Genomic DNA, 24,760 nt, shown 5'->3' with positions numbered 1-24,760 from the left:
CTGTCTCTGTGTCCCACTCCCCTCAATCACGCCGTACAGGAAGTGTGCCCTGCGGTCCAGACTCTAGCAGCACACTGTACAACTAGCCTGGCCCACGGCTGGGTCCTGTGACACTGTCTCCATCAAGTCTCCCAGTGAGTTCTCACCCTCACCTTACCCCATTCCTGACAGGGTAGAAAGAGCTATTCTTTAAGTCAGTAGTAATACAGTCTCAGTAATGCTGGCTCTATGACTGTGTGATACAGGCATTTAACGTGTCTGGGTTTCATTTTCTTCATCCGTAAAATGTGAATAAGAATACCTCTTGGACGGTTCCTATAAAGATTAAATAAGATAAATATGTAAAGCATCTGGCTCGGTGCCTACCATATAGCTGGCACTATAGCCTTCCCAGCTCCCTTCAAAGCACTCCAGCTTTTTGTGGCACTTAGGACATTTCTCATATTCTGACCTGGATAAAAGTAGGGGCAGTGTGTAGGATATGGATGGTGCTTGAACATGGCACGCACCCAATAGAAGATGCCAGGTAGAGTTGATTTTTGCATTCAGGAACTAGTCCATCCTCACTGGTATGTTTTTTTCCATGTACATATTTACACCACCAATCAGCTGATCGTATCCCACACTGCCGCGTATTCTCTATCCAACTAGCTACTGGATGAGCTCATCTCTCAATCCTGTCTGAGCTGAACAAGGCCTTTTACAGAACTTTAAAACTGACTCACCACTGAGTCATCAAAACATAGCAATACCCAAACACACTCCTGTTGCTTCACAAAAGACCAGCATGGGATGTCTGCCTTATCTCCTTTCCCTCTCCTACTGAGACTGGGCCCCTTGTCTCACTGGAGAGGAGTCATCACATCTTTTGTGCGGCAGTAATCTGAACAAAGCTGGTTTAGATAATCACAGTGTGGCCAGCAGACAACTCGTGGTCATCCGGGTCATTTCCTGTGTATGTCACTAACCCAGGAGGAGAGGCAATTAATCAATTACCCGATTGTGTATTTAGCACCGGCATTCTGTTGGGCACTCACTTACTGATTCCTCCTGTTTATAACTGTGGCCACTGTGAAGTGACCTTTTCAGTTATTGAAACTCATGAAGAATAGAGAGAAAAGCAGCCCTTTGCAAGTAATATTGGAGAAAATGGGGCTACTTCGTTCCATTCCAGTAAAAAGAAGTTCTAAAATAGCAAATAGGAAGCATGATGTTTTGGCTAACTGCCTCACAGAGCTGTAATTTTAAATGTGGGTTGAGAACTCCTCTCTTATCTAGAAATAATATGGCCAGTGGTCAGTATTTTCTCTTGGGAAAAGTCTTAAAGTTAGTATTCTTGCCACAGGCCTTACTGATTGCAGTGGACTATCAAGTCGTTGAAGATTAGGGGGGCCTGTGTAAAGGCTGAGATAACTGGGAGCAGGCCTGAAGGCTTCTTTCACTAACAAAACTGGTTATAGCCAAGGTTTTGTGTATGTACAGACGCAACTGTTAAGCACCCCAGCACGGTCTCTCAGTGTTGAAGCCCTCAAGAAAAAACTGAATGAGAATCTTAGATCCTCAAAGTTTTTGTACATAATCTATATAATTGCATGTAATGGAATCTGCCCTTGATCTTATATAAATGTCAGAAGGATAAATGAAAATAGTATGTTAGTAATCCTTAAAGATTCATTAGGCATGAAAATAAATTATGCTCATTTCATTAAAATACAAGCTTTCAAGTGGTCATTCTTCCCTAGCTATACTTTTCAAGTTCTTATCAATACTATCTCTGTTCTGATTTGATTATCCTTGCTGGTTGTACACAAACTTTAACTGTTGATCCACGTTAAGCAAACTTATTTTGGTGACACCAGGAATCACATGTTGCATTTACTGAGTATAAAGCCAGTAACAAGTATGAATATTCTCGAATAACACTGTTATAAGTAAAAGCACACATAACATTTATTGAACACTATTCGTCAGGGACAATGCTAGTCTCACATTTAATCCATTGAACAAAGGAGGAACTGGATTTGATTATTCTGTATCAGAGTAAGCTGATGAACATGTGGTGAAATGGTCAAACAGTGTCATCCATCAGAGGGTATTAAGGCAAGTGACAAAGGAGAGAAATCTAATCTATACCTGAGAAGTCAAACAGGAGCAGTGGTAGGAGTTACCACATTCTAGTTTGAGAACTGGATTCCTGGGGCCAACCAGCAGTTGGTAACAGAGCTGGGTTGAAGTGAGATGAGGTTTGCTGAGAAAACCAGCAGAAGGAGATAGGTAAAGATATTAAGCAAGATGAAGAAAGACAGTTTAACTTTTTTAGCATATTATTTGGTTTTTAAGTGAAAAACAGATTTGACCAACATGGCTTTTAAAAAAAATTAGATATCTATCAGAGTAGGCTCTTCTTTAGAAAAAGTTATTATTTCTCCAGAATCAAAAACATAAACTGGAAAGGATTCAGCTTTGGGTAAAATCTGGCTAGTCTTAACAAACATTCCTAGAGACTACATCAGTGTGAAAAATTAGGTCCTAGTTCTGAAGGACTTTTCATTCAAAAGTTCATGGCTTATGTTAATGAGAATATGCATATATATTTATGTGCTGTATATATTAAAAGTATTTGAGGACTTCCCTGGTGGCGCAGTGGTTAAGAATCGCCTGCCAGTGCAGGGGACACGGGTTTGATCCCTGGTCTGGGAGGATCCCACATTCCGTGGAGGCAACTAAGCCCATGTGCCACAACTACTGAGCCCTCGTGCCACAGCTACTGAAGCCCGCGCACCTAGAGCCTGTGCTCCGCAACAAGAGAAGCCACCGCAATGGGAAGCACGCCCACCGCAATGAAGAGTAGCCCCCGCTCCCTGCAACCAGAGAAAGCCCACATGCAGCAACAAAGACCCAACGCAGCCAAAAATAAAATAAGTAAATTTATTTTAAAAAAAAGTATTTGAGAAGGTGATTCAGGACTCTCAATTATAAATCTTCAGGGCAGGAATCTTGCTTATTTTGCTGCTGAGGAAGATGAATAGGCTGACAACAGTGGCATGAAAAAGCCTTTTACTTGCTAAATCATCAGTCTAAAGGAGATAAACAGGTTAAGTTTGTCCTCCCAATACCCAGAGGCAAAATTTTCGCTCAGTTATTACAATATTACCACAAGCCTGTGGATTCTGCAAAAGTTGCCTAGCAACATTACAGTTAGTAACAACACAGGGTAGGGAAAGAACAGGAAATTTGAATTAGATATGCCCTGGGGCAGGTGGGCGTAACCCTGTCTCTTAGTACAGTGAGTGCTGTACTCTGAGGAGCATGAAATTTTAAAAATCGGAACAATCATTTAGAATTTCAGTTAGGACATTGCTGCAATTAAACCGTAACATTGTGCCTGTTCTCAGCTGGAGGAGGCAGGGCCTGGGTTTCTTACTCATTTTGCCACTTTTGTTTTAAAGAACACTACATTTTAATTATTCCAGAAACATTTATTAAGAACCTTCTTTGGGGCCAAGGCACATTGCTGGTTGCTGGAGCTCTAAAGACAAATAAAACTCGATCTCAGTGCTGGGTGGGAGAGAAGCCAGACAGTAAACAAAGAGTGTTACATAGTCCATGCCGGGTGCAGTGTAAAGTCTGGAGCCGGGAATATCTATTTTACATGGAAGTGGCGAAAGTCAGATGGTTCTTGCCTTGATTACTGCTTTTAACAATACTTAAAAAAAAAAATTCCTTCTTTCCCCCAGTATTTTTATACATTTGTTGGGAATTTACCTCTCCTATTCTGTGTGAGGACCTGGGTGTGAACCAAGAACTCTTCCCTTCCCATCCGGAACCCAGGTCCTTTTGCCCCAGCCAATTTCAAGAACCTCCCAGTTCAGGGAAGCAGACAGGTGGAAAAGTTAAGAGGTGACAAAACCCAAAAAATGTTAGAGGGCTTCCCTGGTGGCGCAGTGGTTGAGAATCCGCCTGCCAATGCAGGGGACACGGGTTCGAGCCCTGGTCTGGGAAGATCCCACATGCCGCGGAGCAACGGGGCCCGTGAGCCACAATTACTGAGCCTGCGCGTCTGGAGCCAGTGCTCCGCAACAAGAGAGGCCACGATAGTGAGAGGCCCGCGCACCGCGATGAAGAGTGGTTCCCGCTCGCCGCAACTAGAGAAAGCCCTCGCACAGAAACGAAGACCCAACACAGCCACAAATAAATAAATTTATCAAAAAAAAAAAAAATGTTGGAAGAGTGTTTTCCTCCAGGAAGGGGACTTGGGCTGGGGGTTGCAGGGGTGAGTCGGAGACTTCTATGCCATTTGAATTAATAATATAGAGAGAAAAATAAGCCAATCAACAAATATTTAAGTAAGGGCTCTGTTATTCACTCAGAAGATATTGTGCACCTAAATCACATCAGAATACTGCAATAAACAAATGGAAAATGTCCCTATACTCAAGGACCTCATTTTCTAGAAGGGAATAGGAGTAAACAATCAACACACTTTGAAACAGATATAAGCCTGTTAAGGAAATAAAGCAGGGTGTTGTGAAAGAGTGAAGGGGGGGTGGCCAGCGTGAGCTTGCATGCGTAGCGATATAGAGGATACAGGATTCCTATACAGGAGAGGCTTAGGGACAAAAACCTCGCTCTGGAGAGGTGTTTACTCAGCTTTAAAGTTTCTGTTTACCTAGGAAGCACACTATTTTTACATACAACGCATGTTACAGATCAATAAAGAGCAGAAGTTTTCTAAAGTTATTTTTATTTACACTTCACATGAAATTGAGAAAATGTCAACTATCCGTATCAAATAATTTATATTTCTCACTAGGAGAGAAGTGTTGGAGGGAGGGTGCTAAAAACCACTCCTTGGCTTTGGCCACGGATCATCAGAGAACACCTCTCTCTGAAATATACAAAAGGGTTGAGTTCCAGTCTTCTGAGAGCTTAAAATTAAGTTTGGACTAACACACAAAAAAGACATTTATACATCAGTTAGCAAATATTTGGAGGAGACGACTGTTTACCCTTCACTGCTTCTTCAGTTATGTGATCTCAGGGAATTTCCCATGTGATAAGTACTAAGATGTGTTTCCATTGTTAAAAACCACCTTGAGTTTAACCTTTGAAAAGTGTTAGAACAACATATATGGTCAGGTGTTAATATCCATAAAGTGCCACAATAAGAAAAACAGACAAGAGAGATAAATGCAAATGGCCATTAAGCCCATGAAAACTGTCCAGTGATACGAATCAAAACAACAAAACTATATCTACAAACATTAAGTACCCACTGATGTCCAGAATTCACCAACGGTGTACTCTAATCCACCGCTTGTGAGAACGTAAATTTTTTTTTTCTGGAAGGCAGTTTGGCAGTTTATATATACTTTGAGCCAGTAATTCTCACTTCTTTGAACGTATCCTAAAGAATAAAAAACAAAACACAGAGGAAAAACAACACGAGAAGGAACAATATGCATTACGGGGTTACTCACAACTGAAAAATTGTCAGAAACTTCTATGTGCGACAGTAAGGGACGGATTAAATCACAATTTGACGGAGTACTAGAGAAATTTTTTCTCAAGTTGCTTTGAAATTTGCAGCGAGCGGAGCCAATCTGTTTTGCCAACACTTGCCCACGTGCTGGCAAACAAATATAAACACCGTGGCCGCGTGGTGGGCACTTGGTTTTGTGCTTAGGGCCGAGTGTGGTGCTGCTTTATTTACTGTGGGCAAGTGGGGGGCGGGCGGTGGAGAGCGGGGACGGCAGAGGGGACCATAGCCTGCGGGCGCTCCCCTCGCTGCGGACACACCGGCCCCTAACAGGCTCTCCGGGGGATAACTGAGGTTCAGAGGTCGCCCCGCATCCAGTGACCTCGCCTCGAGAACTCGAGCGTCCGTCTTCCGGCTGACTTCGGTGTCGGCCTAACCCATTTGCACACGGTTCGCAAGGGTCCAGAGGCCGGAGGCACCATTCCCGGCTCAGCCCTCGATCCTGGAACCAGACTCCCCACAGCCACGCCCACTGAGTCCCAGGGCCCGGCACCAAAGGGATGCGGGACAGGAGGTCGGTCTCCCTGGGCAGCGCCCAAGGGCCACGGCGGTCCCCCGCTCCCCGCTACCCGCAGGGACCCCGAGGCGCTCCCCCATCGCAAGTCCCACTCCTGACTCCGGGGAGCCGGAAGGGCGGCGAAGAGGTCGTGCCCAGGCCGGCGCTACGCTCGGCCTAGTCCAGTCCCCACCCTTCGCTCCTCCCAGAGGGCCGCCTCTGCTCCCCGGCCCGGCCCCATCCGGGCGGTGCCGGACCCAGCTCCCAGCCATCCAGCTCGCTCATAGGTCCGCGGCACCGCGCCCGCCCAGGCCTGGATCCGCGCCGAGCGGGGGGCGGGGGCGGGGGCGGGGGCGGGGGACGGGGGGCCGGAGCCAGCGGGTTCGCGCCAAAATCGCGTAGTTGATCCCTCCCCCGCGGGCTACGTCGCGCCCTCCTTTTTTTTCAAACCCCGGGCTGGGCGGGGATTGGTGGACTGGGCACTCACGTGGTTAACGGTCGCGGGAAGCCGCGGAGCCCGAACTTGCTGCTGGACCTGCGGAGACCCCAGCCTCGGCGCCCGGGCCGCCCCGCCTCTGCAGAAGAGTCCGCGCCGCTGCCGCCGCCCCCGCCGGCCGCCGCCCCGAGCGTCCCGGAGGCGCCGCGCAGGCCCGCCGCCGCGGCCACCGGGCGCGCCCAGTCGCACGTGGCGGACCCGCCCCCTGGGCAGGCCGTGCCCTGGACTCCGCGGGCCCAGGTTCTCCGGTCCTCCGCCCCAGCCCCGTGGGCGCGATGAGCTTCCTGAGCCGGCAGCAGCCGCCGCCGCCCCTCCGCGCCGGGGCCTCCTGCACCTTGCGGCAGAAGCTGATCTTCTCGCCCAGCAGCGACTGTGAGGAGGAGGAGGAGGAAGAGGAGGAGGAAGGCAGCGGCCACAGCACCGGGGAGGACTCGGCCTTTCAGGAGCCTGACTCGCCGCTGCCGCCCGCGCGGAGCCCCACAGAGCCCGGGCCCGAGCGCCGCCGCTCGCCCGGCCCGGCCCCCGGCAGCCCCGGGGAGCTGGAGGAGGACATGCTGCTGCGGGGCGCCTGCCCGGGCGCGGACGCGGCGAGCGGCGGGGCCGAGGGCGACTCGTGGGAGGAGGAGGGCTTCGGCTCCTCGTCGCCGGTCAAGTCGCCTGCGGCCGCTTACTTTCTGGGCAGCTCGTTCTCGCCTGTGCGCTGCGGCGGCCCGGGGGATGCGTCCCCGCGGGGCTGCGGGGAGCGCGGGGCTGGCGAGGGCCCCTGCTCGCCGCTGCCGGACCACCCGGGCACCCCGCCCCACAAGACCTTCCGCAAGCTGCGGCTCTTCGACACGCCGCACACCCCCAAGGTGAGAGGACGCAGCTGCCGGGGCGCCCCGAGCCCGCGCCGGCCCAGCCTTTTAAAAAGGCAGTGGCGCCGGGAGCCGAGCGCGGCGCTGCCCGTGTTCGGTTACATAACCGCCGGGCCGCACCCGCGCTCGCTCTCCTGCGCCGCAACAAAAATGTTGGCAGCCCCTCTTTTGGGCCCTGCCCAGAAGTTGTCCGTTAAGATTATGTAACTGAACAATGGGCCTCGTCTGGAACTTCTTCATCTTTCAAAGGGGCTGATCGGCGCCGTCCAGGTGGCTGACGATTTGACGCCCGCCTAGTCGGGGCCGCCCCGAGCGTGGCAGCCGGGAGTGTGGCACCGATAACGTGGTTTGGAATGATGCTCGAGTGGTCCTGGCCCGGCCACCTGACACTCCCGAGCGCCGCAGCCATCTGGTGCCTTTTAAACGCAGAGATCGGTCCTGTAATTTGGGCGGCGCACGCAGGAGTTCGGTTAAGAAAAAAAAAAAATTCATGCGCTTATCGTTTCGTATCAGGTGGCCTTATGGGGGAAAGTTTGAGATACGGAGGGAGACTGCGCTTCGACTTGGGAGAAAAGGCTGGCCTTCAAGCATTTACAGTCTTAAAAAGATTCGTAAATAACTCAGGGGTAGCGTTTAAGCCTCTTTCCGGACAGAATATTTATTGGGTAAGCGTTTGTTTACAGCATTGGGTTTGCAATTCCCAAGTTTGGTCAGCCTGAGTGTCAGGATTAGGAACGTCCAACTGTTAAAAACCAGCATTGGTGTTGTTGCCTGGATCCTCAGGCTTTCATATACCGTTGATAAGGTATCTTAAAGAAGTAGGTGTTCAGCACCTGTTTGCTGAATGGCTAGTGAGTAAGCCGATGACCACTTCTAGAACTTTAGAAGTAACAGAAGATTTTAAAACGGACACTTCCCGAAATTAAGACAGGTGCCGCATTTATAAGATTAATGCAGGAAATGCACCTTTTTAAGTGAGTCAGTTTCAGTACCGTTACTAGTCATAAACCTCAGGAGGATGTGTGCTTTTGTGCTCTACTGTTTGCTAGCTGACTTGCCCACGGCAAGATCCCTCTGGAAGTGAGGGGAGGAGTCCTACGGAGGAGGCTTTCAAACCCTACTTGGATGGGGGAGGGGAGCTTTTATAGGGCTCCCTGACTGCTTTCCATTTTTAGATGGATTGAAAGGTTTTGTTAACTTTTATCCTCTAGAATGAACTTAATTTTAGTCTGCATTCATATTCTTTTTGGGGTTAGAGACCTTATTTTACTTGGCCTTTTCAGAAAAGGTGGTTAGTATCCAGCTTCAGGCTCCTAAGTTAACCACTGTTTATTTTGCTTGAAAGATAACAAAGGCTTGTGTGTTGCTTTGACCTACACATTCAGCCTCGTGAAAGCCTTGTTGAAAGTTAGGTTGAGAAGGCCGGCTATAGCACTTGGATCCTAAGCATTTGTTTTTTCCCCCTCCTAGAGTTTGCTCTCCAAAGCTCGAGGAATCGATTCCAGTTCTGTTAAACTCCGAGGTGGTTCTCTATTCATGGATACAGAAAAGTCAGGAAAAAGGGAATTTGACATACGACAGACTCCTCAAGTGAATATTAATCCTTTTACTCCAGATTCTGTGTTACTTCATTCCTCAGGACAGTGTCGTAGAAGAAAGAGAACATACTGGAATGAGTAAGTTATTTATTATTCAACAGTTTGGTTCCTCAACCACCCAAGATTGGTTTGGTATACTTATTAAAATTTAGTTTCAACTGAATGACATGGAAGTTTATGCACTGAGAATTTTCTCCATTACTAGCAATTCTCAGTAATCACCTGTGGAAAAGAGTGGTGTGGGAAAGGAAGGAATAAAAAGCCTAGATAGTAGGAAATCTGCTGTCAAAATGAGACAGGCAGAGAAGGTTGATTTACAAAGGCTTTAATTTTGATATGTGTGGTGGTGGTGGTGTATTTAAGCAAGAACAATATTTCCATCAGTTGAGCTGTATCTTGTCATTACACAATTAAATTCTTTTCTGTTTTCATTCATTAAGTTTTCATTTTGTTATATACCTGTTAGATAAAGTTTTGGATCTCTAGTTGATGTATCTGTCAGATATGTTGATGGAAAAAATAATATTTTTTAGTTCCTGTGGTGAAGACATGGAAGCCAGTGATTATGAGTTTGAAGATGAAACAAGACCTGCTAAAGTAAATAGCTTTTGATTTTCTTTTTATTGTTTTTGAAATTTGATTTTCTACATCTTAACAAGCTATCACATATACATGTTAAATAAGCCACATATGCAAGCTACCATATATGCATGTTAAAACGTAAGATATAATTTTTAGGGAGGAGTCAAGATGGAGGATGCGGAATTTGTCACTCCTCACAAGTTCATCGAAAACACATCTACAAATGGAACAATTCCCACAGAGCACCTGCAAAACATAAGATATAATTTTTAAATTTCACACATAGTGCTATCACCATAGTGAAAAAATCATTTTCATACCTTTGTATTTTATATATATATATATATATATATATATATATATATATATATATACATGGATACACTTTTTATTACAGAGAATTACAATTACTGAAAGCAATATGAAGTCACGGTATACAACAGAATTTCATGAGCTAGAGAAGATTGGCTCTGGAGAATTCGGTTCTGTGTTTAAATGTGTGAAGAGGCTGGATGGATGCATTTATGCCATAAAGCGATCAAAAAAGCCATTGGCTGGCTCTGTTGATGAGTATGTATTAAAGATTTTGTCTTCTGCTCTTTTGTTCAGTATGATGTTACAAATGTTAAGGTTTTAGGTGGTCAATCATTGAATTTAATTCTTTAACGTTTGAGAAGTTGTAATGATTTAATCAGATCCATTTCATTTTTTGCCATTAGTTCTTACTGGACTTGGTAGAATAATATAAGGGGTCTGATCTTGGAGCCTAACTTAAATTTCTTATTTCTAGTAGCATCCATGAATTCAAAGTAAAGTGGAGTTTCATCTTTTCTGAATCCTAGGGCCAGCAAGCTTCCTTCTTTCTAACATTCTTTAATGGAAGTCTTTGGAAAAATCTGGTACAGAGTTTTAACTCCCTCTCTTTCAAGCAAGTTGTCATTCAGCATAATGATAGATCCAGAAGTCAAGATTCTTTTATGAACTTTCAGATAAATTAACCAGTTCAGGCTTGAATAAAAATGATTTACCATTCTCTTAATCTCAAACTTCTAGGCAGAACGCTTTGAGAGAAGTATATGCTCATGCAGTGCTTGGACAACATTCTCATGTAGTTCGATATTTCTCTGCATGGGCAGAAGATGATCATATGCTTATACAGAATGAATATTGTAACGGTGAGTAATACAACGGTTCCCCTGTAAACTCGTAAGCTCAAGAAAATGAACACCAAGGAGATACTTCTTTTTATCTAAAGTCTTGCTCTAATTCTGTATATCTTTTATCTCTTGTAAATTCAAAGATCAGAAGCCTGATCTTTGAATTTCAACATGAATTTCAAGTGCAAGTAATTCTTACGTGGAAGTTAATATTGAAAACCTTGTTCTTGCTACCTGGATAGTAGAACCGTGCGTGTTATTTGTGTGCCTTTTACTCAAATTAAACTGATTTTCTTGAGAGGACAGCAGCCTTGCCATATATATTTTGGTATCCCTAGCACTTAGCATAGTGTGTGTGGGGGATATAGTAGTTAATAATCCAGGCTCCCTGCATCTAGCCTTCCCTTTCCATTTCATTTTATGTGCTGCTAAAACTGATATTGGTTACTCATGAAATGACAGTGACTCTCCATTGATATAAATTGAGCCATTTGTTGAATCTTGCTCCCCCTTCCATCTATCCAACCTAGTTTACCACTAGAATCCACTGAGATGTTTCTGTAAAGTAAGAGTTATGCTCTTTTAGTTCCCTAGTTGTGCCTCCCTCCTTCCTTCCCCCCCTAAAACAAGCATTTATAGAGGTTTAACTTTGGACCTTTGTATAGCTTTGAATTTCAGCAGGTCCTTCAGCAATCAACATGTGTCCTTCCTTTTTATTAAAGCTTTACCAGAGTCCCGGCCTCACTTCTGATTCTTACAGACAGCTGTTATTAAATACCTAAATCTTTATATATGATGGATTTTTATTTCTGTTTACCTTCGGTGAATATTAGAGAATTTAGAATTTAATGAACAGTCAAGTAGCAAAGATTATTTTTGTTGATTCTCATTTTTTCTTAAGACCAGCCATTTCATAGCTTGTGAATAAATAAGTGGTATAGGTAGTAGATTCAGGTTTTCTGTATTTGAAAACAATGAACAAAACAGAAGTAAAAGACTCATTTCTCATACCTGACTTCTCATTGAGTTGTCATTTTAATCTCCACCCTTGAAAGAATAAGTGCTCAGTATACAACATTGCTGCTGTTTCGTTTCACACATCTCTTGAAATGTTTCTCTTCATACCATCAAAACATTTATGAAGCTATCGCCCATGGCCTTGTGTTTCTTAACCTCCATTTTTTAGTAACTGCATTTAATAATAGTACAACTTTACCGTAATACCTTCTCCCCTCCATATTTGCTAGACGCCATCTCCTTTTAGTTTCTTTCTCCCTCTCACCTTGTTGGATGTGGCTGGCTGTCTTAAGTATTTCAGCCACAGTCCAGATGCATGGTTGTGTCATTCAGATGATTTTGAGAAAACTCTTGGGCCTGGGAGTTGGGAAGGAATGAGCCATCTTGCTAACCCCCTCAGATTACAGAGACCTTGTCCTGTAATAAAGTTAGATTATAAAATAATCTTTTGAAATAGCTTATTATTTTGGAGCATTGTAAAACACTTAAGGAATATGGATCTTTTTTTTTTTTTTTTTTTAAATTTATTTATTTTATTTTTATTTAATTTTGGCTGCGTTGGGTCTTTATTGCTGCAGGCGGGCTTTCTCTAGTTGCAGAGAGCGGGGGCTACTCTTCATTGCGGTGGCTTCTCTTGTTGCGGAGCACGGGCTCTGGAGCGCAGGCTCAGTAGTTGTGGCGCACAGGCTTAGTTGCTCCGCGGCATGTGGGACCTTCCCGCTGCGCCACCAGGGAAGCCCAGGAATATGGATCTTTAAAAAACAAATAGACCTCTGTAAAGTAGGACTGCCTCTTTGTATGGTTGTTTATTTTGCTTAGATGAAAGACAGTGAGGCTATCTAGATACATTTGTGAGCTCTTCTTTTGTTTCCCTTTTCCACCATTATCTCCACATAAACCCTTGAATGTCCTAATAGGCCTGGTCTTTAGATCCTTTCCTACAGTTTCACAGGGAAGGATTCTGTTATCATTCATTTGTTGTGTTGATTAACTGATATCCTTTATCTTAACTGAATTTCCTTGTTGTCTCAAAAGTAGTTTGCATTTTGAGCCTTTTTTCTTGGTTTGGTGATAGACTGAATTTCTACTCTTGATAAACAAGTGTAGAAAAATGTTGATCGATAGGGGAAGAGAACCTGAAATATCAGATCAGTGGTTTGCTTTTCTTACCTCTTGCCCTTTCAGCAACAAGATAGAAGGAACTGGCCTAGCTATAGTTGCTAGACCTACTAAAAAGCAGCCATGTTATTTCTTGGTAAACTTGATCTAGGACTCCAAGCTCACCTGTCTGACAGGCTTCTTGACCTGCTCCCTCCTGGAGCCCTCTTCCTGCAGTTCAAGATTTGTTCAAGTTAAGTTCAGAAAACATACTTAATCCTAAGCTCTCCAGGCGTGTGATTTATTTATTTTTTTTAAACACATTTGACGTTTTGTTATTCAGTCTTGTTCAAATTATAGGACCTCCTTTTCTGAGTAGTATATCATTGACCTAGATTTTATTACCTTGGTTCTGATTTTATTATTCCCAACTAAGCTTTAAACAGAAGTGGTTTATTTATTTATTTATTTATTACAATAACTCCTCGTTTCCTCTGAGACAGAGTATAAACAAAGTTTTTAAGTATAAACTTAAAGTTTTTTAAAGTATAAACAAATTAGCTAATTGGTTTGACTGATTCTATAAAAGCAGGCTATGTTCTTATTCATAGTAAGGGTAGTATAAATTAAAACGATACTAAGATACTGTTTTTTACTTACAAAATTTTTAGACTCTGTTGTTAAATGTGTGGGAAAACAGGTATTCTCACACATTAAACATGGTAGTATGAATTGGCACAGCCTTCTCTAAGGGGTACTCTGTGTGTGTGTGTTATTGCCCCAGATTTATCTTCCAAATCCCCAGATTTACATAAGCTTATGCTAGCAGAATTTAAGTATTAGCCATTTTGAAATCAGAAACTGAGTGTACTGTTATTTTATGTGAGCTTTCAGAGGCAATCAGATCTTGGCACTGATGGTGTGAATACCAACCCTAAGCTCTTTTGCAGGATAAACAGAAATGGCCCTCTCAGCTACAGAAATTTATTCTATATATAATAAAACACTGTCTCCCACACACACTATGCATGTGTATATTACATTGTACATACCCTTTGACCCAGCAGTTTGTTTGTAGGAGATATACTAAATATGTGTGAAATGACCAATGTACGAAGTTATTCCTGAGACCACAGTATGTAGTATTAAAGGCTTGGAAATTATTTCTAAATGTCCATCAAATAGGGGATTGGTTAGTGCATTACCATTCAATTATACAGTGGAATTCTGTAGACACAAGAAAGAAAGGGGTAGTTTTGTATATTGGTAGAGAATGATCTTCAAGATAATGAAAATATGTTATTGCTTGTGTAAAAAGGAGTTGAAAAGAATACATAAGAAACTGATAACATTGATTTACTCTGGGAAAGAGAACCAGGTGCATTGCTGAAGTATGTATTCATAAGACAGAGACTTTACATTGTACTTTGTACCCATGTGAGTGTATTACCTACTGAAAGAATAAATAAAATTTTGATTTCACAAACAGGTTGAAGAGAATAGGTTCTATATAAAATGTCACTTTCTTGGTTGAGTGTGGTCATACAGTAAAGGTGGAAGAAAAATAATAGTTCAGGAAGAAGAAAATTCTAATTTTTCTTGTGTTTTTTAGGTGGAAGTTTAGCTGATGCCATAAGTGAAAACTACAGAAGCATGAGTTACTTTACAGAAGCAGAGTTGAAGGATCTCCTTTTGCAAGTTGGCCGGGGCTTGAGGTATATTCATTCAATGTCTTTGGTTCACATGGATATAAAGCCTAGTAAGTATTATAGATCCTCTGACCTGTGTTCTTTAGGGTTATAGAGAATAAATGACTTCATTAAAATAATATGGGAACATAAACATCTTACTATGTTTTTTCATTGTTAGTTTTAAAAGATTTTTGACCCACTTATTAGTATTGTTTTATTTCCCATCACCTCTTCCCTTGTTATCCCAAATTTGAAATAACAAACTCATTTTTACTAAAAGCTGAAAAAAAATGTGCTGCATCTTATGGGAACCACATAGTCTCGGAGTGGGACTCTGGGGAGACTAAAAGAACCTGTGTTTAAAGCCCGTCTCTTGTACTAGGCTATAGAGCCATAATTTTAAATTAATGCTGGTGCCACTAACATGGTTATTAGAATAAAATGAGAAATGTGAAAACGTTTTGAAAACATAGGTGCTACAAACCTGGAGGTATTTCTAGTCTGTAAAAGAAATAATAAAATTGTCACTGTATGACCCAGAAAACAAAATGACAGATGTATTGTGATTATAAATGTATTTAAAATGTTGTAGATAAATAAGCACTGGAGAGTTTAGGAACATAGTGGTTTTATTTTTTTTCTTTTTACCGTTAGATCATTTTAGCTAAAAAAATTGATTTTTATATATAACTGGCTCTAGTAGATCGACCATACTATGGCTCAGAACAACCTCATAGTATTCTTTCAAAGGCTTATGAGGTTTCAAACTAAAGGAGCAGTGGTACGAATCAAGGTGTAGGCCTACATAATTTTAGGTTAAACTGAAACAAAATTGTATTTTACAGAAGTAGTAATTAGTACATTGTAGAATATTTTAAAATATAGACAAGCTGGACTAAAAAAAAAAATTAAATCCCCATTCTTCTATTAATCTTTGGAACTACAATTATAATGTCAGTGCTGCTAACAGGGTTATTAGAATAAACTGAGCTGTGAAGATGCTTTGAAAACTTACGTGCTGTACAAACATGGTGGTATTTCTAGCCTGTAAAATGCCATCAAAATGTTACTGTTTTATTCAGAAAACAAAATGGTACATGTGTTTAGATTATCTTGCATTAAAAAATGTATGCAGGTGAATCCTACACTAACATTTTAGTGCAGATCCCTCTCATTTTATCAAAAACAACATCATAATGTACATACTGTTTTATAACTTTTTTTTAAAGACAACTGTCTCTACCTTTCCATTTCAGTAAATTTTTATCTCATCTAGTAGCCAGATCATATTAAAATTTTTCCTAGTTGACCAAAGTCCTTAACAGTTGATTCGTCCAAACTAGTATCCATTTCAGGACCATGCAATACACCAGGTTAAATCCATTTTTCTTTTTTAGGTTTTACCCTTCCCCTACTTAAATAATAATAATAATACAGACCTTGTCTTGCAAGATATCCTTTCTTCTGGGTTTGACTGGTTGCGTCCTAGCTTATTCCTTTCTCTATCCTATAAATTAGAAGTTATAACTAAAAGGTTGATGGATTTAAGTTAAACATTGTAGGCTAGGTGTTTTTAAGTTGAATTTAATGAGATGGTTTTCTTTTTTCTTTTTTAATCTATGGAAATATGTGTGATTCATGGGAATTTAAATCATTTTGCACAACTTAATTATATGAAGTATGTGAAGAATTTTTGTACATTAACTTACTAAAATGTTTATTTTCAAAAAGGAAAAACTATATTTGAACTGATGGCAGTTAATGTGGATCAGTAAGGTTTGCCCATACTCACTCATAGCTTGTATTAAATGTCAGACAAACATAGTGGATGCTTATATTACAAGTACAAAAGTTGAAAATATTAAGGTGTGTGAAGTTTTAAATTTACAAATACCACCATAAAATAAGTTGTCCTGTAAATAAAGCAAAATTGGAAAGATGACTCTAGTGAATGTAACATTTATAAATTCTATACTATATTGATAAAACTACTAAAATAAAATCTGCCACTAAAACTTATGTTAATCATGAGCTTACCTGAATTAGAAAAAAAAAAAAATGTGTACAGCAGAAATAGTGAACCACAGAACCTCATTGGGATGTAGATGCTGTATGGTCAGCCAAACTCAATAGCTACATGACTTATTCTTTTCACACCAGCCTTGTAGCATTAGATTAAAATTTGTTCTTTGGCAGCATCACAAATTAGTATGTTAATTGCCTTTTGTATTATTTCTGAATAATTAAAACTGCTGAAGACCAGTGTGTAGGTGACAAGGGTCTAATGCAGTGGTTTCCAAGTGTTCAAGGACCAGTGCTAGGTCAGAAAATATAATCCTAGAAAATATAGTCCCAGTTCTTGTCCCCTGAGATTTTCATTCTCACTGGGTTTGGGGTAGAACACATAAGAATCTATATATTTAAAAGCTTTCTGGTTGATTCTGTTATATGACTTGTTTGTGAACTTTGGTTTAACTGTTAACTGTTAGTATGGCTTACCTAAATAACTGTTTGACAGGTAATATTTTCATATCTCGAACTTCAATCCCAAATGCTGCCTCTGAAGAAGGAGATGAAGATGACTGGGTGTCCAACAAAGTTATGTTTAAAATAGGTAAGAAAGAAAAATAACCAGATTATTTCCTCAAAATAAAGAGGGAGAGGCTGGTTTGTTTTAATTCTTGACTGTATTTTTTTCAATACTTCTAGGTGACCTTGGGCATGTAACAAGGATCTCTAGTCCACAAGTTGAAGAGGGTGATAGCCGTTTTCTTGCAAATGAAGTTTTGCAGGAGGTAGTTTTTCTCCTTTAAGCCATTTGCCTTGTAACACTTACCAGTTGCTAGAAAACTATAAATGCAGATGTATTGAAATTTTAAGTTAATAACTGGTAGAAAGGTAATACAAAATAGAAAGTGTAAACTGTTAGCTGTGGATGTATTTAATCTAGTGAAAGTCAGTAAAGGCAAATATTCAGCAGTGGTGGAGTTGCAGTAAAAGAGAAATTTCCATACACTACTGGTGGAACTTTAAAATGGCATTGCCTTTTTGGGGATCAGAGTGTTAGTATTGGGACTTCCCTGGCAGTCCAGTGGTTAAGACTTTGCCTTCCAATGCAGGGGGTGCGGGTTCAATCCCTTGTCGAGGAGCTAAGATCCCACATGCCTCGCGGCAAAACGTAAAACAGGAGCAATATTGTAACAAATTCAGTAAAGACTTTAAAAATTGTCCACATCAAAAAAATCTTTAAAAAAAAAAATGTTAGTATCTTTCAACATTTTAAAATCACAAACTCTTTGACCCAGAATTTCCATTTCTAGGAGTCTCTCCTTCAGAGACAGTCATATACAAGTAAATTGAGAACGAAGTAAATATGTATTTAGCAATAAGGGAATGATTAAGTAAATTATGGCACATAGTTAATAGTGCTATTTCAAAAGGAGTGTTGCAAAATATTTCTTGATAAGAGTTTTGAATGAAAATAGAACAAGTAGAACAAATGAAGTGTATGATTCCATTGTTCTTTTTATATGTATATTTGTGTTTTATATGTATATGCATATTTCTGACTTGTTGATGTATGTATGTTTTGTATTTTCATATGAATGCCCCTAGGGGGATAGGAGTTTCTTCTGAGAGTTGAGTTGGGCTAGTGATAAAGAAGAGGCCTTTTAGAAATGCCTAAATACTTTTAGAAATGTATTTACTTTCCCACCCCAGAGTGTATATTATTTTATCATTAAAAAAAATAATAATCTCCCCAAATTTAGCTTGTTCTCTGAATAGTTCCTAAACGTAAGTGTGGCATTGGACATTTTAATTTCGTTTATTTCGCACCCAAATCATCATTGAGGTGTAATCTTACTTTATTTTGGCCATTTTTATATTCCCTTAAGTTTTTTTTTTTTTTAATTTTACAGAACTATACTCATCTACCAAAAGCGGATATTTTTGCCCTTGCCCTCACAGTGGTATGTGCTGCTGGTGCTGAGCCTCTTCCCAGAAATGGAGACCAATGGCATGAAATCAGACAGGGTAGATTACCTCGGATTCCACAAGTGCTTTCCCAAGAATTTACAGAGTTGCTAAAAGTGAGCATTTTATGTATGAGGCACTTTATTGACATGATTCAATATTTTATTAAATTGCATGTCTTTACATTAATTTTACTTCTCTTTTTAAGGTTATGATTCATCCAGATCCAGAGAGAAGACCTTCAGCAATGGCACTGGTAAAGCATTCAGTATTGCTGTCTGCTTCTAGGAAGAGTGCAGAACAATTACGAATAGAACTGAATGCTGAAAAGTTCAAAAATTCACTTTTGCAGAAGTAAGTGATGGGGTTTTTGTTTGTTTTGTTTTTACTTTCATTTTTATTCTCAAATTTTAATGAGAGATGATTTAGGCTTTCCATCAGTGAAGAATATAGTGGCTTGGCATGTTATATGGTTAAAGTTTGGGGATTTCTGCTTTACATTGGTATTTGACCTATAAATTTGTGTTGTTTCTAAACTTTGAAATTATGGACTTAAAAATTTTTTAAACTTGCATATATTTGCAGTGGTGATAATCCCCAAGCCCCAAACTATCACAAAAACTAAAATGAGCAGGTATCAGTTTTTTCCCTCCAAACTCTCAACCATAAACTAACATTTTCCTTGAAATGTTCTATTCTACTTATTTTTATGAAAGAATGAAATAAATGTCAATTAGGTTAGTAGATGATTCTCATATTTGCTCTGAATGACCTTTGACATTTTTGAAAACTGGTTGGAATGATCATTCTAATTCATTTGCTTTATTGCTGCCGTTTTGATTCTAACCTAATAAAACTGACTTGAAATATTTAAAGGTTCCTTTGCCATTAGTTTGATAGCCATCATAGTTCATATAAAGAGGAAGTAGAATTTTCCTTTTGTCTGTGTTATGTAAAGAGATTTTCACAATATTGTATTTTTTCTTTCCTCAATTGCATCTTAGAGTAATGATGTCATGCAAAGATCTCCCAACTGATAATGTAGTTTGTATTTGGCCTCTTAGGATCCCTTCCTAGGATTAATACAGTAGGTGAAAAGTCTTGTTTCCTGTTTTTACGTTCTTAGAGAACTCAAGAAAGCCCAGATGGCAAAAGCTGCGGCTGAGGAAAGAGCACTCTTCACTGACCGGATGGCCACCAGGTCCACCACCCAGAGTAATAGAACATCTCGACTTATTGGAAAGAAAATGAACCGCTCTGTCAGCCTTACCATATACTGAACTACTCATTTCTCACCCCCCAAAAAAAACTGTGACAAGAGGAAGCTAGGTTGAAATCACTGCTAGAATTCAGTTTGCAATTACTTTCTCAGTCGGTGTCAGTAATTTTACTGAAATATCTTTTAGGACTTTTATTTGTGAATTACAGTTAAAAGCTGTATTTTGACCAGTGCTATATTAGGCTTTTGTCTAGTTTTACCAGTCTGTCTTCTGTAGGATGTCAGTCACTGTTGGATGTTACACCAGCCTTTCCAGGGTTAACCACTGTGGTGGTGTGCTGCTTATAGTTAGCTGTTGCATTGTAATAAAAGGTATCTGTCCCTGTAGTGACTTGTAAAAAAGGACTCAAGGGCTTTATTACATACCTATTCTCCCTTTGAAAAGGGAAATGCTAAGAGACTCAGTACTCCTCAGCCTTCAATGTACCTGTGTGTCAATCTTATATTTCTTTTTTAAAATTGTGAATTATACTTGTATATCCAACTGGGAGCACTTTGTAGGCATTGCATGAACCATGGAATGATAATTCTGTGGAAGTATTGCCTTGTGAATTTGCTGCTATTTTAGTTTTGTCTTTGCTGTAAAATTGTAGCATTAAACAATCATCGTTGTTAATAGGCTTTCTTTTTAAAACAATTATGTGAAATATATAGCTGCTCTTGATGAAAAGCAGCTATTTGCCTTTTTTTTTCTTTGAACTTTGAAGCTAGTGCATTGGAGAAATGCACCTTCCCCCTCCCCCTTTGGAATGCTGTATTAATGTAGTATAATTATTACTGGTTTTGTACTTTTTTCTGATAATGCCCTTCCCTGACTCTTTTTAAAAAATGTTTCCTCCCTCCACCCACATTTTGTACTTGATTATATTGTTAGTTTGTTTTTTAAATGTTTTGCCTGGTTTCTCTTCAATATTTGTGTATATAAACTAATCTTGGTGATACTGTACATAGCTATTTGAAATGCCAGAATGACTTCTGACTGTCCCAAGCTTATCACAAAATATGTTTTATGTGTGATTAGCCATTTGACTAATAATACTGGCTAACAGTTGTTGCAAAAAAATAGAATTTGTCTGTTGTTTGTTTTCCTATTTTGGTTTAAAACATGTTTGCACTAGTCTGTTTGACTTGTGTTTTATTAACATTGATTGGCATATTAAAAGTCACTCTGAGCTTACCTTAATTGTCTAAATCTTTATGATGCCTATTTTCTACTATTTTATCTCCATTATCACTACATTTTAAAATGTAGAGTATAATGTATATGAAATACTAAAAGCAGAGGGCACATTTTTGACAGAATATGAAACACTGATTATTTAATGATGAGCTTTAGTCTACATTAGTTACATTTTGAGATTTAACAAAAATTTACCCATCAACCCTCAATGTTTTTTGTCATAAATAATATCTTTACATCACATTGCATATTATGCATTTGATCTGCTAGAAATGTATAATGTGGTTTAGAATAGCTTTAGATTATTAAGTGAATATAATGGATAGGACTTAATAACATTAATTTGAACTGAGTCACAGAAGAGAGTTTTGAAGTGGGAAGGGTTTTATCTCACTAAACTGGGCTGGATTTTAGAATTGAGAGTGCAAATTTAAGTGATTAACAGTGCTAATTCTATGTGACATCTTTTTCTGCCATAGATTAGAACCAGAGAGTAAGCAGTGAAGGCCTTTTAGCAGGTAAAAATGAACATTGCAAGATCCTTGGGCTTTTTGATCATGGGTACATCGTTTCTCTTGATTAGGGTCTATTTCTGCTATAAACATTTCTAACAAGCTTGATTATTTTAGCTTTTAAGCCCATGGCATGTTAAAAAGTATAATTTAGAGGCACGAGAGGAGTTGGTGCAGATAAATTAGATATAAAAGCTGACAGGTGTGGAAGACAGAAAAACTTAAAGCTGCATAGGCTGGAGCAGGTAATACATTTCAGCCACTGAGGACAAAGCTATAAGAAATATAATAATTGGTGTTTGTGAGCATCACTCACTAAGTCATTAAGGTGCATTTTTCTAGTGCACTAGCTTCAAAGAAAAAAATCAGGTGTTGTTTTTCATCAAGATTTGCAGTAAGTTTTTCACATTGTTTAAGAGTAGTAGATTGAGTAGGAAAAAAATCTGATTTTCAAAGGAAATTCTTAGGCTCTCTGAAAGCTGATATGAGAGTTGGGCTCATATTCAGTACAGTATACTTAGGTTAAGTGCCTTTTATATACTAACTGGTAGACCAAAGAAATAGGTCCACTAGGGACTCGGGATAGAATAGAGGAGATTCATGTAAACACAAAATGACAATAAAATGTGGTAAGTGCTATGTTGGAGGGATGGCTCAAAGGATAATTTATGTATCTATACCTTGGGAAGATGCTGGTGGCAGGTTAGAGAATGGATTGTGGAAATTAGGTTTAGATTGGCCTCAAAGCCATTGTACTAAATCAGTATAAAAGTAAGGAGGGCCTGAACTAGGAGGTCTATGCATGGAAAAAAGGGGATAGGATTTCATTAGATGGGAACACTGCACATGGAACAGGTTTTGTTTGTTTTTATAATGGAATGAGAACTTGTTAGCATAAGGTCAGAATTGGAGAATCAGCTGCAAGTGCTAATATGGAAGCATTGAAGAATTTCCCAGAAACATTAATTAAAATGCAGAGGCCTGTTATTGTTTGAGACAGATATTTAACACTGATAAAATTACTTTTTTGGAAAGCTAACTTCAGTGAGGAAGAAAATTTTAAAATATTGATTATGGGGGCTTCCCTGGTGGCGCAGTGGTTAAGAATCTGCCTGCCAATGCAGGGGACACAGGTTCGAGCCCTGGTCTGGGAAGATCCCACATGCCACGGAGCGACTAAGCCCGTGTGCCACAATTACTGAGCCTGCGCGTCTGGAGCCTGTGCTCCACAACAAGAGAGGCCGCGATAGTGAGAGGCCCGCGCACCGCGATGAAGAGTGGCCCCCACTTGCCGCAACTAGAGAAAGCCCTCGCACAGAAACGAAGACCCAACACAGCCAAAAATAAATAAATTAATTAATTAAAAAAAAATATATTGATTATGCAGTTGAGTAGGAGGAATCCCATACTGCAGTTGACTACAAATTGAAACTGTTGCCTTACCTTTATCTTGCCAAGAATTCAAGGCAGTCCCCTTTAATTAATGAACTAATGTCTTTTGAAGACCCGATTCTTAAGCTTTGATTTTTTTACTCTGTTCCAGAGGGCAAGAAATGGTATTTAAAAAATTGGTAACAGCTGGGTTTGGGTAATGCTTTAGGCTGTTTCCTAATTCTTACGCAGCAGCATCCTGACATTAGTTTTTCTTCCTCCCCAGTTCATATCCACAAAGCGTCTCACTGACTTTAGCCAACAGATCAAAGTTGTTGCATCCTTACGGTATTTTTATTTGTGAAATTATTAAAGGCCAGTTAAAGCAATCAACAAAGAGGATGGATCAAAAGAAATTTTGGAAGTGTTTTGGATATTGTGAAAATCATAACTGAAGCTTGGAACTAGGAATTTGGAGGAAACTGCCTAGTATTTTGAAGGCATTTGTGTAACTGTAAAAAGCATCACTGAAACTGATCGACATTGTGGAGTGAGTGGATCTAGACATTTCTCCTGCAAACCTTGTTGTACTGTTAGACATTTCTCAAGCTCAGCAAAGTAGATTTTTATATAAATGCAAGAGTAAGACATCATTGAAACTGTCCCTCTCCCAGCATTTAACTTTCAAAAACTTTGAGAGGCTTTCATCTGAACGTCATTAAACTTTTTTTTTCTTTGTGGCAGATGACCCTAATTTTCAATGCAGTTTAAAGGTCTCTGGAGTAAGGAAAAATATCTGTGTATGCTCTAGGAAGAGTTACCAGGAAAAGATGGCATGTTCTGTCCAAACTTCGTTAAACTAAGAGCCTAAGAAACCTCAGCCAGTCCAGCCCATGAAGAAAAATGCCTCAAAGGAACATTTATACTATAGTTCATATTGTTTAGTTTTATATGGTTAATAAATATTTTGAAGAGCATTTCTTTGTTTTGAGTTTTGACATTCTTGAGGTATGAAATGAGTTTCTAGGCCTGGAATTCCAGTTTATGGCTACCAATCCATTACACCAATGGGAAATGCAGGTTCAGTGTACAATGACTCTATTTAGGTTGATTATCTAGGAGAGGAGTTACCTTTCCACAGATTAGCATGTGGAGGCTCAGGTGAGTTCAGTAACTTAGGAACTCAATTTGGTAAGTAGGAGAACCAGAATTTCAACTCAGATCTCATAGCAAAGAATCATGCTTTTTCCAGACGCATGAAAGTTGAGGGCAACGCTAATTAAAGGGCAGAGTGAGGCAGCAAAGGAGAACAGGAAGGAACAGTATGAAAATTAGGAAAACTGGGAAGACTCTGGTATCAGGGAGACAGAGAGAAGTTTGAAGGAGAAACTGGTTAACTGTGACTGTTTGCAGAAAAGATTAAGAAATGACTCAAAGCTCCATGAATGCATCTGAAGTTCACTAGATCTTTGGCAAGCAGTGTCAGTGGAGGGGGAACAAAAGACAGATTACAGTGAGTTGGGTGTAAATGGGAGATGGGCAAGTTGAGATAGCAAGTATAAATTATTTTTAAGAAACATGGCTGAAAAAGCAGGGCAAGGGAGGAGAAGGCCATACAGCTAGAGAGGAATCTTTGGGTCTTATGCTATCATTTATTGATCACCTATTATGTGCTAAATGTTTTCCGTACATAATGTCATTAATCCTTATAAGAATTCTACACAAAAATCCCCATTTTACACATGATATTTAGAGTGGTAAAACAAATTTTCCAGATGATATAGGTGCAAAGATTCAGTGTTCAAACCTAAAGTGTTTGGCTGAACTACTAGCCCAATTCACAGCAACTCCTTTGAGCCTGCAGCAGAGGAAGAATGAGTGTGGATGAGACAAGTTTGGAAGTGTTTGGGGGAAT

General features: G+C 40.1%; 1 protein-coding gene across 1 annotated transcript; it reads left to right on the top strand.

Annotated features, from left to right (window-relative positions):
• The first annotated feature begins 6,514 nt into the window (after positions 1 to 6,514).
• WEE1 (WEE1 G2 checkpoint kinase) lies at positions 6,515 to 20,959 on the top strand. The gene is made up of 11 exons (XM_007198443.2): positions 6,515 to 7,382; positions 8,856 to 9,061; positions 9,517 to 9,580; positions 9,963 to 10,135; positions 10,619 to 10,740; positions 14,450 to 14,596; positions 17,047 to 17,142; positions 17,238 to 17,323; positions 18,449 to 18,619; positions 18,712 to 18,857; positions 19,630 to 20,959. Exons 1-11 carry the CDS (start codon positions 6,807 to 6,809, stop codon positions 19,781 to 19,783), a joined length of 1,941 nt encoding a protein of 646 aa, XP_007198505.2. The 5' UTR covers positions 6,515 to 6,806; the 3' UTR covers positions 19,784 to 20,959.
• Positions 20,960 to 24,760: the final 3,801 nt, after the last annotated feature.

Source organism: Balaenoptera acutorostrata, chromosome 9 (assembly GCF_949987535.1).
Source record: "Balaenoptera acutorostrata chromosome 9, mBalAcu1.1, whole genome shotgun sequence".
NCBI classification, from domain to species: Eukaryota; Metazoa; Chordata; class Mammalia; order Artiodactyla; family Balaenopteridae; genus Balaenoptera; species Balaenoptera acutorostrata.
This window is presented reverse-complemented; position numbering and strand designations above follow the sequence as displayed.

Coding starts and splice junctions, on each gene's coding strand:
- WEE1 (XM_007198443.2), top strand. CDS start 6,807: ATGAGCTTCCTGAGCCGGCAGCAGCCGCCGCCGCCCCTCCGCGCCGGG. Junction 9,581..9,962: donor ATGAAACAAGACCTGCTAAA/GTAAATAGCTTT, acceptor TTTTTATTACAG/AGAATTACAATTACTGAAAG. Junction 18,620..18,711: donor AATTTACAGAGTTGCTAAAA/GTGAGCATTTTA, acceptor TCTCTTTTTAAG/GTTATGATTCATCCAGATCC.